Source organism: Scyliorhinus torazame, chromosome 18 (assembly GCF_047496885.1).
Source record: "Scyliorhinus torazame isolate Kashiwa2021f chromosome 18, sScyTor2.1, whole genome shotgun sequence".
In the NCBI taxonomy this organism is placed as follows: Eukaryota; Metazoa; Chordata; class Chondrichthyes; order Carcharhiniformes; family Scyliorhinidae; genus Scyliorhinus; species Scyliorhinus torazame.
Window position 1 is genome coordinate 156,927,982 of NC_092724.1, and position 16,393 is coordinate 156,944,374.

Here is a 16,393-nt window from a genome sequence, read left to right on the forward strand (position 1 = left end):
ATTCCCACTGCTTACGGCACGTGGGATTCAGGATAGGGTGATTTCGGGTGTATGGGTTGGAGAAGGCAAGGTTTTGGCGATTTACCAGGAGCTGAAGGAAGAGGAGGCGGCCTCGGTGGAGGAGTTAAAGGGCAAGTGGGAGGAGGAGCTTGGGGAGGAGATAGATGAGGGTCTGTGGGCTGATGCCCTGAGTAGGGTTAATTCTTCCTCCTCTTGCGCCAGGCTCAGCCTAATACAGTTCAAGGTTACTCACAGAGCGCATATGACAGGGGCGAGGTTGAGTAGGTTCTTTGGGGTCGAGGACAGATGTGGGAGGTGCTCGGGGAGCCCGGCAAACCACGTCCATATGTTCTGGTCGTGCCCGGCGCTGGATGGGTTTTGGAGGGGTTTTGCGAGTACTATGTCCAAGGTGGTGAATGCCAGGGTCAAGCCGAGCTGGGAATTGGCATTATTTGGGGTATCGGACGAGCCGGGAGTGCAGGAGGCAAAAGAGGCTGGTATTCTGGCCTTTGCGTCCCTGGTAGCCCGGCAGAGGATTTTGCTACTATGGAAAGATGCAAAGCCCCCTAGTGTGGAAGCTTGGATCAATGACATGGCAGGATTCATCAAGCTGGAGAGAATAAAGTTTGCCTTGCGAGGATCTGTGCAAGGGTTCCTCAGGCGGTGGCAACCGTTTCTAGACTATCTCGCGGAGCGTTAGGAGGAGGTCAGCAGCAGCAGCCCAAGGGCGGTGGGGGGGTTTCTTTTGGGGTGGCGTTTGGGTGAAGGTGTTTTTTTTCCCTTATTTATGTTTTTAAATGTTATATGGGGGGGTTGTTGTATATGGGGGAAATCCAATGTATAATTTCTGATTGTTGTGTTCTTGTTTCTTTCTTCTTGTTGAGGGGGGGGTTTGTTGAAAACTTGTTGAAAAATTTGAATAAATATATTTTTTTTTAAAAAGAAAAAAGTCCGACTTGACCCCATTTACCAGATCCGGAAAAGTTAGTTTATAGAGCAAGGCTCAATCATGGCCTACCCGGATTCCAGATAACGGAAGCTGGACCTGGCCTGACAGAAAGGCAACCTCCCCAGATCGGCTTCCCTTACTGGCAGATTCACCGGAAAGCATTCACTTTTGCCCAGGTTCAATTTCTATCCCGAGAAAGAGCGAAAATCCTAAGGAGCTTCATTACTTCCTCTACATTGGAGAGAGGATTTGTCACATACAACAACAAATCATCTGTGTACACTCCCACCCTCAGACATCTCCCAACCAATATCATCCAGTTATCACAATCCCAGTCCACGTTTCTGCACAAATACCTCGCCTCCTCTGAAGTTTCAAAGTAGTATCCTTTGGATTGATAAATCACTCGGAGGCACGCAAGATAAACGACGCCAAATTGAGCATTGCTCTGATGCAACGTAGACATGGCCTTGATGATTGTTGCTTGCCTCTTGACCAGCTCTGTTCCAATACCTTTATAGATCCTCACAATGTGGCCCTCCCATCTGGAGTCCCGATCATCTTTTGCCCACCGGAGAACTCTTTCTTTGTCTTGGAAACCGGGAAAGCGCACAATGATCGCACATGGTGGCTCACCAGCTCGGGGCTTCTACCTCAACGACCTGTGGACTTCATCCAACTCATTTCCCCCTCTCCCATCACCTTCCAAAACAACTGCGACATAAACTTTGTTGGACTCGGACCCTCCAGCAACCCAACCACTCGCAAGTGATGGCACGGTAGCACAGTGGTGCGGTTACAGGGATAGGTGGAGGTGTGGGCTTAAGTAGGGTGCTCTTTCCAAGGGCCAGTGCAGACTCAATGGGCCAAACGGCCTCCTTCTACACTGTAAATTCTATGGTTCTACAAGTTCTGTATGATATGAAAATTCAAAAGTACTTACAAGAGGAAAATATGTTAAATAAGAGTCACCATTAGATGGAGCCTGAGAACCATGCAAGGTGAAAGCAGTAACAGCATTCTGATTTCGCCTACTCTAACCTTTTATCTATTTTAACCATTAACACTTTCAGTCTCTGGCAGGATCTCCCCAATGTCAACTGACTATTTTCTAGTTGAAGTGGTCAGGTGCATTGGTGTAGATCTGTGCTAATGCTGTTCTCCAGCCGATTAGCTAGAGGTGTTTAAAAGTTGGAAAGAGTATCTTCGCCGCCTATATTCCTGTCATTTCTACAGGACACTACATTCTAATACTCTATGGGACAGCAAATTCAGCAAGAGCATACTGAGACAATTATCCTGTATTGATACATGGTTTAAAGGAAGGGGGTAGAAGTATTTCAAAAATGTACATCAATCCCTGCAATGGGCAGAAAATATTTTTTCCAATTTAATTATGCAACATGTGACTAGAATAATTTTGAGGTGAAGTTAGGGAACAATTCCATAAATGTCCTTTTGTAAGAGTCCTTCCTGTTTAGTTCCTTTGTTCCCATTTCTTTTATGTTATTTTGGTCCTTGAACTCATAATCAGAATGTGCCTTTAAGCAGAAGACTCAAAGTTGAAGCAACCTGCTTGTCAGGACACTGTGTTCCCAGGTGTTTTGGAGAGAAGAGGCCAGACTCCTTGGCACTGAGTGGGTCTTCGGAGCCAGGTTTGGAAGAAGTTGGATTAATTGGTTGACTGGCAGCTGATGGGTTGGCCAGAGACAGTGTTCTGCCTGACAAGGGTAAATGATTGGTTCCCTGCGTGGTGCTTTCTGAGAGAACTGGGCATAAGCATTGAGAACTTGGAAGTGAATGGAATGCTTGCTGGAGTGAAATAACTGCTTTATTGTTCTGAAAGCAGTGGGTGCCCAGCATATCCTTTGCTGTAAACCTGGAATGACACGGAGACTGCAGAGAAGGTAGACAACATTGCCAGAGAAAAACATCTCAAGCCTATATCAGCTCACTTTCACAGAAAAAAAAAACATACTGCGCAGGTTCCTCAACAGAAATGGAGGACAAGCATGAGAATGTTTTATCATGTCCAGAACTTTGTCGTAGAAATTATCTGTCATATCTGTCAATGTATTACTTGTTTGTTGTTCCACTTATCAGTGCCATTCTCCATCTATGAGCCACAGCTGTGCAGGCCCTCCCACACGGCCCAATCTCACCGAAACCAAATCCTGGCATCCACATATTCCACTGGCACTCAAGGTGCAGTTGAACATCCTTGACTTCCAGCCTGTTTGACCTGCGGGGATGTGTTAGTTACATGCAGCACTAGCCACACCAGCAACAAAAGCATCAGCAATTTGTGAAAGTGTTTCTTCAACATCTGCAGCAGGTTGCTGGGTCTCCAGAGCATTACCCTGGGTCTCTGGATGACTAGTCCAGTGACAATACCACTACGCCTCCTCCTGTTAAATTGCAAATCATGTTTCCTGTACCTTAACCTTAACCACTCCTGTACTACTGCAAACCACAGCCATTCAACAATCTCTGAACTGTCACATATCTAGTATTAATAACGGCTGAGGTTAATGTATTTCAACACATTAACCTCAGTCGTTATTATATTTGTTTTCTATCTCTGCACTTCCCCTGGATATCACCAACTGTAGCATTCTCCTATATGTTAATAATTATAGCACTCCACTTTATCACAGTATTTACAGCATTCCTTGTTTTTCATTTATTGCAGTGTTCTTCTGCACCAGCCATTGTCGCTCTTTGTGCGATTTCAGTCATGAGAACACTACCTTGTATCTTGGTCATACATAATTCCCATCTATCTGAGTCATTGCAGTGTTTCATTGTGTCTATGTAATGGTAATGTTCATCCATCATTACAGCACACTCCTGTAATTATTGTCATTGCAGTACACGCCTGTATCATGGTCATTACAGAACACTCCTGTAAAATAGGCATTACAGCACACCCTGTATCATAGTCATTACAGCACACTTATGCATCACAATCATTATAGAACACCTTAATTTCATAATCATTACAGCACATCCCTGTATTCCAGTCTTTACAACACACCCCTACACTGTAGCCATCATAGCATAGCCCTATATCGTAGTCATCACAGTATACTCCCATACCGTAGTCATTACAGCACTCCCAATTCTTTTATTGCAGATGTTTCTTGTATCTCAGTCACTGTAGCCCCTCCTGCATCTCCGTTACTGCTATATTTTCCTGCACCCAATTTTAATGTAACACAAGTTGACATATCCCAAACCCTTGTACATTATTACACTAAAAAATGGCATTGTTTGTAGAAACAATGTCATAGCCTTGCAAATCTTTCCTCTTCAAGTTTGAATCCAATTCCCTGTTGGAAGTTACTTTTTCAGTGACTTCCACCAACCCTTCATCTAGTTCATTCCTTATCGTAACAACTAAACATATGAAGACTTGGGGCTTGGAAAGAATCATAGAATCCTGACAGTGCAGGAGGAGGCCATTCAGCCCATGGGTCTGCACCAACCCTCTGAAAGAGCACTCTACCTAGGTCCACTGTAAGGACTCTTCTTGTTCATTCTCTTATTTCTCATTTCTTTATTTTTGCTGTTATCATTTTGATCCACGAATGCTTAATAAGCATATATCTTTAAGTCGAGCAGGGGAAGTGAGGAGTACAAAAGTTACAAAACAGAACACTGTGCTAGCCTTCGGACAGCAGTACTCAGACTTTTCAGCGCCCGAGAGATCGGTGGGACTCGGTTCGATTGGTTGGTTGGTGGCCAATGTATTGGTCAAAGGCTGTGTTCTGCCTGGTAACAGGCAGTGTTGGGTCCTGCCTGAGTGGGATGATTTTCAGACAGCAAGGGGAAAGGCATTCTTGAATCCTGGACGTTCAGAGAAAAGGTCCTGCTCTCTCTATCCTTGTGTTTTCTCCAGAAAAGCTGCTGTATGTCTGAAACTGCAGAGGTCTGAATGAATCTACAATGAAAGCCATTACAGACTGGAAACAGAAATCTCAAACTGAAAGCCTAAATTGAAGGAAAGCATGCTAGAAACAACCATCTGAAACAAAGACTCTTATCTTCTTACTTTATTATTATTTTTTTTTAATAAACATTTTATTGAGGTATTTTTGGTTTTACAACAGCAACAAAATAAACAATGTACATGAATCTATAAACAGTGCAAAAGCCTACTTCCTCCCTTACAGGTCCCACCTTTATTAACCCCCTACTCTAAGCTAAACTAACCCTCCCCCTTCTGCTGACGATTAATTTTCCCCGAAGAAGTCGATGAACGGTTGCCACCTCTGGGCGAACCCTAACAGTGACCCTATCAAGGCGAACTTGATTTTCTCCAAACAGAGAAAGCTAGCCATGTCAGTAAGCCAGGTCTCCGACTTCGGGGGCTTTGAGTCCCTCCAAACTAATAATATCCGTCTCCGGGCTACCAGGGAAGCAAAGGCCAGAACGTCTGCCTCTTTCTCCTCCTGGATACCCGGATCTTCTGACACCCCGAAAATTGCCACCTCTGGACTCGGTGCCATCCTTGTTTTTAACACCATGGACATGACATCTGCAAACCCCTGCCAGAATCCCCTGATGTGGACATGGTTCGCTGGCCCTCCCGCACACCTTGCACACCTATCTTCTACCCCAAAGAACCTGCTCATCCGGGCCACTGTCATGTGAGCCTGATGAACGACCTTGAATTGTATCAGGCTGAGACTGGCATATCTTGTGGACGCGTTGACTCTACTCAGCTCTGGGCGTCCGCCCAGAGACCATCCTCTATCTCTCGTCTTAACTCCTCTTCTCACTTGCGCTTCAGCTCCTAGTCTGCATATCCTCTGACCCCATGAGTTCCTTATAGATGTCAGAGACCTTCCCTTCTCCCACCCACACTCTGGAAACTACCCTATCCTGTATCCCCCTTGATGGTAGGAGCGGGAAGGTTGAGACCTGCCTACGGAGGAAGTCCTGGCACCTGCAGGTACCTAAATACATTTCCCCTCGCCAATCCATATTTCTCCTCCAGCTCCCTCAAGCTAGGAAAGCTCCCCTCTATAAACGGCGGGAACGGCAGAGGCACCATTATCAACGCCCCCAAGCTGGTGCCCTTACATGAAGCCGCCTCCATACACTCCCATGCCGACCCTCCCTCCACCACCCTTTCCTAATCATGGCTATATTCACCGCCCAATAGTAGTTACTGAAGTTTGGCAGCGCCAGCCCGCCCTCTCCCCGACTCTGCTCAAGCATCCCCCTCTTTACTCGCCGCCCATACAAAGCCAGTGATCACTTTGTTAACCCGTTTAAAAAAGGACCGCGGAATAAAGATGGGGAGACACTGAAACACAAACAGGAATCTCGGGAGGACCGTCATCTTCACCGTCTGAACCCTCCCAGCTAGTGACAACGGGAGCGCGTCCCACCTTCGGAAATCGTCCTTCATTTGGTCTACTCATCAGGCCAGGTTTAGTTTGTGCAACCGTTCCCATTCCCGCACCACTTGGATGCCTAGATACCGAAAGCTTCCCCCTACCACTCTAAACCGCAGTTCCCCCAGTCGCCTCTCCTGTCCCCTTGCCTGGATCGCGAACATCTCAGTTTTCCCCAGATATAGTTTGTACCCCGAAAACCGGCCAAACTCCCCCAGAATCCTCATGATTTCTTCCATCCCCTCTGCTGGGTCAAATACATACAGGAGCAGATCGTCTGCGTAAAGCAAGACTCTGTGTTCCACTCCTCCCCCAGATCAGCCCCTTGAGGCTCTCAATGCAATTGCCAACGGCTCTATGGCTAACACGAACAACAGTGGGGAGAGGGGGAATCCCTGTCTCGTCCCCCGATGCAGCCTAAAATAGTCTGATGTTGTCCTATTCATCCATACGCTCGCCACAGGAGCCTGATACAGTAACCGAACCCAGTCAATAAAGCCCTGCCCAAATCCGAACCGTCCCCAGTACTTCCCACAGATATTCCCATTCGACTCGATCAAAGGCCTTCTCTGCGTCCATTGCGACCACTACCTCCACCTCCCTACCTTCTGGGGGCATCATGATCGCATTTAGCAACCTTCTTACATTGGACACCAACTGCTTTCCCTTAACAAACCCCGTCTGGTCCTCCCCAATCACGTCTGGAACACAGTCTTCAATCCTAGAGGACAAAATTTTGACCAGCAGTTTGGCGTCACATTCAATAGGGATATCGGCCTATAGGACCCACACAGCTCCGGTTCCTTGTCCCGCTTCAGGATCAGCGAAATCGTGGCCTGTGACATCATCAGGGGAAGCACCCCTCTCTCCCTTGCCTCACTGAATGTCCTCATCAACAGCGGCCCCAATATCCCAGAGAACTTTTCATAGAACTCCACTGGCTCCAGGGCTTTACCCGACTGCATGGCCTTCAGCCCCTCAGCTATCTCTTCGATCCCGATCGGGGCCCTCAGTCCTTCTACCAGCTCCCCGTCCACTTTCGGGAAATTCAGCCCCCCTAGGAAGTGCCTCATCCCCTCCGGCCCAGGTGGGGGTTCCGAGCTGTACAGCCTACTATAAAACTCCTTAAACGCCTTATTCACTCCTGCTGAGTCTCCCGCCAAGTTCCCGTCTCCATCCTTTACTTTCCCTATCTCCCTGGCTGTCTCCCTCTTTCTCAGCTGCTGTGCAAGCATTCTGCTGGCCTTCTCTCCATGCTCATAAATCGCCCCCCTTGCCTTTCTCAGCAGCTCTACCGCCCTTCCTGTGTTTAACAAGCCGAACTCCGCCTGTAGCCTCCGCCGTTCCCTTATAAGCCCTGCTTCTGGGGTCTCCGCATACCTCCTGTCGACCTGTAGTATCTCCTTTACCAGTCGGCCCGTCTCTGCCCTGTCTCCCTGTGGGCCCGTATCGCGATCAGCTCCCGTCTAACCACCGCCTTCAATGCCTCCCAGACCACCGCTGCCAAAATTTCCCCCGTGTCATTGACCTCCAGGTAGTTCTGAATACATTTCCTCAACTGCCCACACACCACCTCGTCCGCTAAAAGCCCCACGTCTAACCTCCAGTGCGGGTGCTGGTTACTGTCTTTACTGACCTGTAGGTAACCCAGTTCAGGGCATGGTCTGAGATTGTGATCGCCGAGTACACTATGTCCACCACCCCATCAGTAGAGGCCTGTCCAGAATAAAGAAATCAATCCGGGAGTACACTTTATGCACGTGTGAGTAGAAGGAGAACTCCTTCACTCTCAGCTTCCCAAATCTCCATGGGTCCACCCCCCCCCCCATCTGCTCCAGGAACCCTTTTAGTTCCTTAGCCATTGTTGGCACCCTGCCCTTTTTTGAGCTTGACTGGTCTAAACCAGGGTCAATAACTGTATTGAAGTCCCCTCCCGTGACCAACCTGTGCGAGTCCAGGTCCGGTATCTTCCCCAGCATCCTCTTTATAAACTCCACATTGTCCCAATTTGGCGCGTACACGTTTACTAATACCACCTGCACCCCCTCCAGTTTCCCACTGACCATAATGTATCGACCTCCCACATCCAAAACTATTCTACCCGCCTCAAACACCACTCGCTTGTTGATCAGGATCGCGACCCCTCTAGTCTTCGAGTCCAGTCCCGAGTGATAAACCTGTCCAACCCAACCTTTCCTTAATCTAATCTCGTCAACTACTCTAAGGTGCGCCTCCTGCAGCATTATCATGTCCGCCTTCAGTCCTCTCAAATGCGTGAACACACGTGCCCTCTTGACCGGCTCATTTAGCCCTCTTACATTCCAGGTGATCAGTCTAGTTGTGGGGCTCATCGTTCCCCCCCACCCCCCTCGCCGATCAGCCATCCCCTCTCTTGGGCCAGTCTCCAGCCCGCGCCCCACGCCTCCACCAGCCCGCCCCCAGGCAGCCTCCGCCCCTGACCTCCTCTCTGTCCCTCAGTAAAAGTCCCTCCCTCATCAGCAGAACATTCCCCCCCTAGTAACAGCACAATGTAAATCCACCCCTTTGATAAGCCTAACATCTGCTCACCCCCCACTACGTTTCCGTAAGCTAGCCCGCCCAGCTAGCTTGGTGGCCCTCGCCCCTGGCGCCAGACATTCTCCCACCTACTGTTCCCTCCCCACCGTCCACCCCGCTCATATATACATATTAAAATGAAAAACAATCCCAACACAATTGCTCGACAAAGAAAACCTCCCCAGCTAAACAAAGAAAAGATCAAGCAAAAGATCCAGCATCTAGACAAACACACCTCCACCCCCAACAGTGCAAATGCAAACTTTAACTCACTCAGCTCTGCAACTGGCCCGAAATCAATACAGAAGGCATTACAAATAATGTCCGCAAAACGAAAAACGAGAAACTTTTTAAACATAAACGTTGCAGCAAAGTTCAAAGTTCTCAGTCCGACAACAGTCCTTTCCTTTTCGCGAAGCCCAGCGCTTCCTCAGGCGACTCAAAATAAAAATGTTGCTCCTCGTATGTGACCCAGAGACGGGCCGGATACATCAGCCCGAACTTCACCTTTTTCTTAAAAAGACTCGACCTGATCTGGTTAAACCCTGCTCTTCTCCTGGCCACCTCCGCACTCAGGTCCTGATAGATCCGCAGGACACTGTTGTCCCATTTACAGCTCCGTGTCTGCTTGGCCCACTGTAAAATACGCTCCTTATCCAAATACCTGTGGAATCTCACCACCATTGCCCTTAGGGGGTCTCCCATTCGCGGCTTCCTTGCGAGCCCTCTGTGAGCCCTGTCGACCTCCAAGGGTCGGGGGAATGCCCCATCCCCCAGCAGCTTCTCGAACATGCCCGCTATGTATGTCCCAGCGTCCGCTCCTTCGAACCCCTCCGGGAGCCCAACGATTCTCAAGTTCTGCCGGCGGAGTGTTCTCTAGGTCCTCCACCTTCTCCAGGAGCCTTTTCTGCTGGTCTCTCAGCATCCCCACCTCCATCTCCACCGCAGTTTGATGTTCCTCCTGGTCAGCCAGCACCTTCTCTACTTTTTGGATCGCCCGATCTTGGGCACCCAATCTAAGCTCCAGCCGCGCAATTGCCTCTTTAATCGGGTGCAAGCTGTCCTGCTTCTGCTTGGTGGAGCCCTCCTGGATAGCTTGCATCAGCTGCTCCGTTGACCGCTGGGTTGGCAAGCCAGAGGTCCGGTCCTCCGCCATGCTTCCTCCCGGTGCAGCTTCAGCCCAAGCAGCTTCTGTTTCTGCCTTTGCAAGTACTTCTAGTCCTCCTCTCCATGCATCGATGTGGGAATCCAGTGCACAATTGCCTCCATCATCGATTTTTCAAATCAAGTCCGGTAGAAAATCGGGGGAAAAGGTTCAAAAGTCCGACCCGAGTGGGAGCCACCAAATGTGCGACTTACTTCTTCATAGCCGCCACCCAAAGTCTACTTTATTTATTATTTTACACTCCTCCCCTCTGTGATTGTCTGTCTTGTGTGTATGTGTGTAGAGGTTGGGGTGAGTTTAAGTAGAGGGGTTAGGAATTGGATAATAGTTAACCTGTTGTATTTGCTGCATATGTAATTATAGTTATTGTTATTAATAAACTTAATTGTGTTTAAATTTACAAACTTAGTGACTGTAGTTATTGGGCAGCTAAGGGCCGAAGACTTTGGATGTTTTTCTCAGAAACATTTATTAATTTCAATTGCGTTGCAACTCTGGGTAAAGTGGGGCTGGAGTTGACACTGCATTAGCCCAGGTGGTCATAACACCACTCCTCCAAACATCCTGCCCTTCCGCATAACCCCACAACCTAACCTGCACATCTTTGGACACTGAGGGGCAACTTAGTATGGCCATTCCACCTAACCTGCACAACTTTGAACAGTAAGGGGCAATTTAGCATGGCCATTCCACCTACCTGCAGATCTTTGGACTGTGGGAGGAAACCCATGCAGACACGGGGAGAACGTGCAAACTCCACCGAGACAGTCACTCAAGGCGAATTCAGGTCTCTGGCGGCGTGAGGCAGCAGAACTAACCACTGTGCAGGCGGCATGGTGGTGAAGTGGTTAGCACTGCTGCCTAGGTGCTGAGGACCTGGGTTCGATCCCGGCCCTGGGTCACTGTCTTTGTGGAGTTTGCACATTCTTCCCTTGTCTGCGTGGGTTACATCCCACAAGCCAAAATTGTGCAGGTTATACTAAATTGCACCTTAATTGGAAAAAAAAATAATTGGGTACTCTAAAAAATTTTTTTTTTTTAAAACTAACCACTGTGCCACCCATGCATATCTTTGGACTGTGGAAGGAAACCGGAGCACCCGAAGGAAACCCAAGCGGACACGGGGAGAATATGCAAACTCCACACAGACAGGGGAAGAACTGTAGACAGGTACTAAATTTATCTACAATTGATTAAGATGACTGGGTATGTTTACTCATGAGAGAATAATCTTTATGGTCTAAATTACAATAATTAAATAATTTGCGGATTTTTGTTTTTTCCCCCACTAATTCGGTATTCTCACTGCACCCATGCACTGTCCTCTAGAGAGTGTCCTCCACACTGAGGAAAATATCAAAGTCGTGGAAGCCAAACAATAATAATAAACTTGAATTGCTTGAAATGTTTCCCTTCATAGGGAAATCTAGGACCAGGGAGCACAGTTTTAGAATCCGTGGTCGCCCATTTAAGACGACGAGGATGAATTTTTTCCCTTGGAGGGTCGTGAATCTTTGGAATTTTCTACTTTAAACGGCATTGGAGGTTGATTCATTTAGTAAATTCAAGGCTGAGTGAGACAAATTTTTGATCTAGAAGGGAGTCAAGGGTTCTAATAATAATAATAATTTTATTATTGTCACAAGTAGGCTTACATTAACACTGCAATGAAGTTACTGTGAAAATCCCCTGGTCGCCACATTCCGGCGCCTGTTCGGGTACACAGAGGGAGAATTCAGAATGTCCAATTCACCCAGCAGCACATCTTTCAGGACTTGTGGGAGGGCTGCCACAAGCAGATCAGCCATGATTTTATTGAATGGCCCACTTATTGAATGGCAGAGCAGGCTTGAGACGCCAAAGGGTCTCCCCCTGCTCCTATATCTGCTCTTTCAAATTACTGCAAAACATTAGATACTTACATTGCCATTTGATCCATTGTTATCTTCATATTTTGTTTCTATATGAATGAAGAACTTAGGTAAAAAGGAGCACTGAAAAACAAAATTAAATGAATTAATAACCTTTGTGTTTAACTTCATGACAAAACAATGTTATATGTAGAAACATAAAATGGAAGTTGGCAGAAATTCCCTAAAAATAACTTAAAATCATAATTACCCTTAGGATTACCAGAGAATCATTGGCTTAAGACATTTCTCCAAGATTTCCATTTATATTCTGCTGAAGTTACTGCGGATGTCAGGACAAATCCATGGAAATACAACTTTACTGTTTATGCTTAGAGATTCATTATTTCCAAGATAAATCACTTGGTTGCATGGTGCACCGAAAACAACCTCTCTCTAAATGTTGGAAAGACCAAGGAACTGATCATCGACTTCAGGAAGCGTAGCAAGACACACACTCCCGTCTGCATCAATGGCTCCAAAGTGGAGATGGTCGACAGCTTTAGGTTCCTGGGGATCACCATCATCAACAGTCTGTCCTGGTCCACTCACATTGATGCAACAGTCAAGAAAGCCCAACAACGTCTCTACTTCCTATGGAAGCTAAAGAAATTTGGCATGTCTGTATCGACTCTCACAAACTTCTACAGATGAACCATAGAGAGCATTCTATCCGGCTGCATCACAGCTTGGTATGGCAACTGCTCGGTCCAAGATCGCAAGAAACTGCAGAGTGTGGTGAACTCAGCCAAACGCATCACACAAGCTTGCCACCCCCACATTGATTGTATATACACCTCTCGCTGCCTCAGGAAGGCAGACAGCATTATCAGAGACCCCTCCCAGGCTTTGCCTTCTTCCAGACCCTTCCATCAGACAGAAGGTACAGAAGTCTAAAGACCCGCACATCCAGACATAGGAACAGCTTCTTCCCCACAGCTACAAGATTCCTCAGTGACTCCCCCTTGGACTATTCTCTGTAGTTCAAAATCAGAATGAATATAATTTTGGTACACCAATACATTTTCCATGCTTTTTGTTATAACCCCCTTGGGGGGGCAAGCAATGTGCTCCCTTCATTTTTTCCCCTTAAACGGCTGTGTATGATCGCCCCCGGTAATTGCGAGCAGGGTTTACCCTTAACAAGGGAGAGCCACATAGTATAAAAACCCTGACTCACCTGATAAAGGAGCAATGCTCCGGAAGTTAGTGATTCCAAATAAACCTGTTAGACTTTAACCTGGTGTTGTAAGACTTCTTACTGTGCCAACCCTAGTCCAACGCCGGCATCTCCATATTATGAAAACCCTGACCTAGGTGCGGGTCAGGGAGGATGCACCTTTGGGGAGAGGAGTTATAGTCTTCCGTAGTTTTGTGTACACCGTAATAAATCTGTTGTTAATTTCTACCCTACCGGGTGTTCCTGTTGTTTCTCCTGTTCGGGTTCTACAGTTTTGTCCAAAGCCAGTTAATGTGGGCAGCACGGTGGCGCAGTGGTTAGTACTGTGACTACGGCGCTGAGGACCTGGGTTCGATCCCGGTCCTGGGTCACTGTCCGTGTGGAGGTTGCATATTCTCCCTGTGTCTGCGTGGGTTTCACCCCCACAACCCAAAGATTTGCTGGTGAGGTGGATTGCCCATGCTAAATTGTCCCTTAATTAGAAAAAAATAATTGGGTACTCTAAATTTAACAAAAAATGCCAGTTAATGTAAAAGTTTTCTATATACAAAATGGTGAGAGTTGGATAAGTCTTGAGACACGTGCTCCACAGAGCCACCTAGTGGCTACAATCGGTAATTATTTATTTTTCATTCATGCGATGTGTTCATGACATTACTAGCATGGCCACCATTTACTTTGCATCCCTAATTTCCCTTGAGAAGGTGGTGGTGAACCACCTTCTTGAACCGCCACAGTCCATTTGGTGTAGGTACTCATGGTGCTTTTAGGAGTTCCAGGATTTTGACCCAGTGACTGTGAAGGAACGGTGACATAATTCCAAGTCAGGATAGTGTTTGACTTGGAGGGGAACTTCCAAATAGTGGTCTTGTCGTGCTTCTGTGTCCATGTTCTTCTAGATGGAGGAAGTCAGGGATTTGGAAAGTACTGTCATAAAAGCCTTGCAGAGGTGCACTGTAGCCACTGTGTGCCCGTGGTGGAGGGGGTGGAAATCAAGTGGGCTACATTTTGTGAATGGTATCGAACTTCTTAAATGAAGTTGGAAAACAGAATTGGAAATATTATGGTTACAATTGTAAATGTTCACACCAAAACCCAATTAAAAATCATGAACAAGAAATAAAATGTGTGCACATATGGATATATGCACATTTTGCTGGATTTAAAACATGCAAATAGATGGAAATCTCCTCTTCAAGTCTTATCTGATTGGCCCTCATTGTAAAATTATGCAGGACGTTTTAATACGTAAACTAAAGAAACAGCTAAAATAGAAAAATAAGTGAACCGTTATATGAAAGAACAAAGTTAACCAGCACAAAATAATACAATTATAGTATAGTCATGCCCAGACATTAGCCAGCGGAGTAGAAGGTTTAAGCTGGACATTTCCCTTCCAACATTTCCTTCTCTTATGTAACTGCTGGAAAAAGAAAATAAGGACTAGGGAACAAAAATGTTTTTGAAATCTTTTTTTTAAATTTAGGGTACCCAATTATTTTTTTCCAATTAAGGGGCAATTTAGCATGGCCAATCCACCTAATCTGCACATCTTTGGGTTGTGGGGGTAAAACCCACGCAGACACGGGGAGAATGTGCAAACTCCACACGGGCAGTGACCCCAGGGCCGGGATTCGAACCCAGGCCCTCAGCGCTGTAGTCCCAGTGCTAACCACTGCACCACTTACAGCTGCACCATAGAAAGCATGCTATCTGGCTGCATCACCGCCTGGTATGGCAACTGCTCGGCCCAAGACCGCAAGGAACTTCAGAGAGTCGTGAACACAGCCCAGTCCATCACACAAACCTGCCTCCCATCCATTGACTCCATCTACACCTCCCGCTGCCTGGGGAAAGCGGGCAGCATAATCAAAGACCCCTCCCACCCGGCTTACTCACTCTTCCAACTTCTTCAATTGGGCAGGAGATACAAACGTCTGAGAACACGCGCGAACAGATTCAAAAACAGCTTCTTCCCCGCTGTTACCAGATTCCTAAACGACCCTCTTATGGACTAACCTCATTAACACTAGACCCTGTATGCTTCACTCGATGCCGGTGTTATGTAGTTACATTGTGTACCATAGAAAGTGAAAATAGTTTTCACTGTACTCGGTACACGTGACAATAAACAAAATCCAATGCAATGTGCCGCCCGTTTTTTCAAAATTAAGGAAACACTTGCTGATCTTCTCAAGATGGAATATTTTGTCAGAAAGAATGTTGTGTTTCAGCACACCTTCAATATATTAAAAATAAAAATGATCTTCAATTGTTTCGAAAGATGTACACTTTTGGTTCTCTCACAATCAAAGGAAACCTTTGACTGAACGAACCACAGCTTAAAAAATAGTTCTGTGTCTTCTCTGTCAGGGTGAGCTAAATATAACTTCCCATTCAAATCAAGCCTTACAAATGCTGTCAAATCTATTGCTCCATGTGAAATAAATGTCAAATGTTCCCCACTCCAGCTGTTACTTCCTCAGGAACCATGACATCAAATAAATTCATCTGCGACATCAGTGGTGCCGATTCAGGCTGCCAATCCGCAAAACAAAATTGTCAGAAAAGAAACAAGTAGGTGTGGTAAATGCGTTTAAATTCAGCACGGCTGGAATTTAAATGACATTGTTAACATCATAATAAATATTGTAATATAAGAAGTGTATTAAAAATGATAAATCTAGAGTCATAGAATTCCTACAGTGCAGAAGGAGGCCATTCAGCCCATCGAGTTTGCACCGACTCTGCGAAAGAGCACCAACCTAGGCCCACTCCCTGGCCATATCCTCGCAACCCCACCCAACCTTTGGACACTAAGGGGAAATTTAGCGTGGCCAATCCACAGTTTAAATGATTACTGAGAAATATTATGTCACCTGTCAGCATCTAATTAGTATGCAAAAAAAAGTTTTCAACATATTCAAAATCTTATGGGAAGTATTAAGACTCTGCAACAGATCTGAAAAGATATTCTGATTAATGGTTGGCTCCAGAGTGAGGGAGACTGCAATACTTTAATTAACTATAATGTTATGTGGCAAGTGCCATCATGACTTGCCATCATAAAATCAGTCATGCACAGGCTCTGGGCTGGAAATGCTGACACAAAATAAAAGGATAGTTTTGCGTGACTTCCTTAAAATATTGATTCTCACCAGAGTAGAGGAATTTAGGATTCTTCATTTTGAAAAGGTTGACAATTTTCCCAAGTGAATAACACTGGGG

The 16,393-nt window shown here is 46.4% G+C and overlaps 1 protein-coding gene across 1 annotated transcript in view; it reads right to left on the bottom strand.

The window, feature by feature from the left end:
- LOC140395669 (cytoplasmic phosphatidylinositol transfer protein 1-like) overlaps nt 1-16,393 on the bottom strand; it is a 471,494-nt gene that overhangs the window by 45,643 nt on the left and 409,458 nt on the right. The window contains exon 5 of the mRNA XM_072483728.1: nt 11,998-12,069. Coding sequence (XP_072339829.1) covers nt 11,998-12,069 — 72 coding nt within the window. The remainder of the gene's footprint in view (nt 1-11,997; nt 12,070-16,393) is intronic.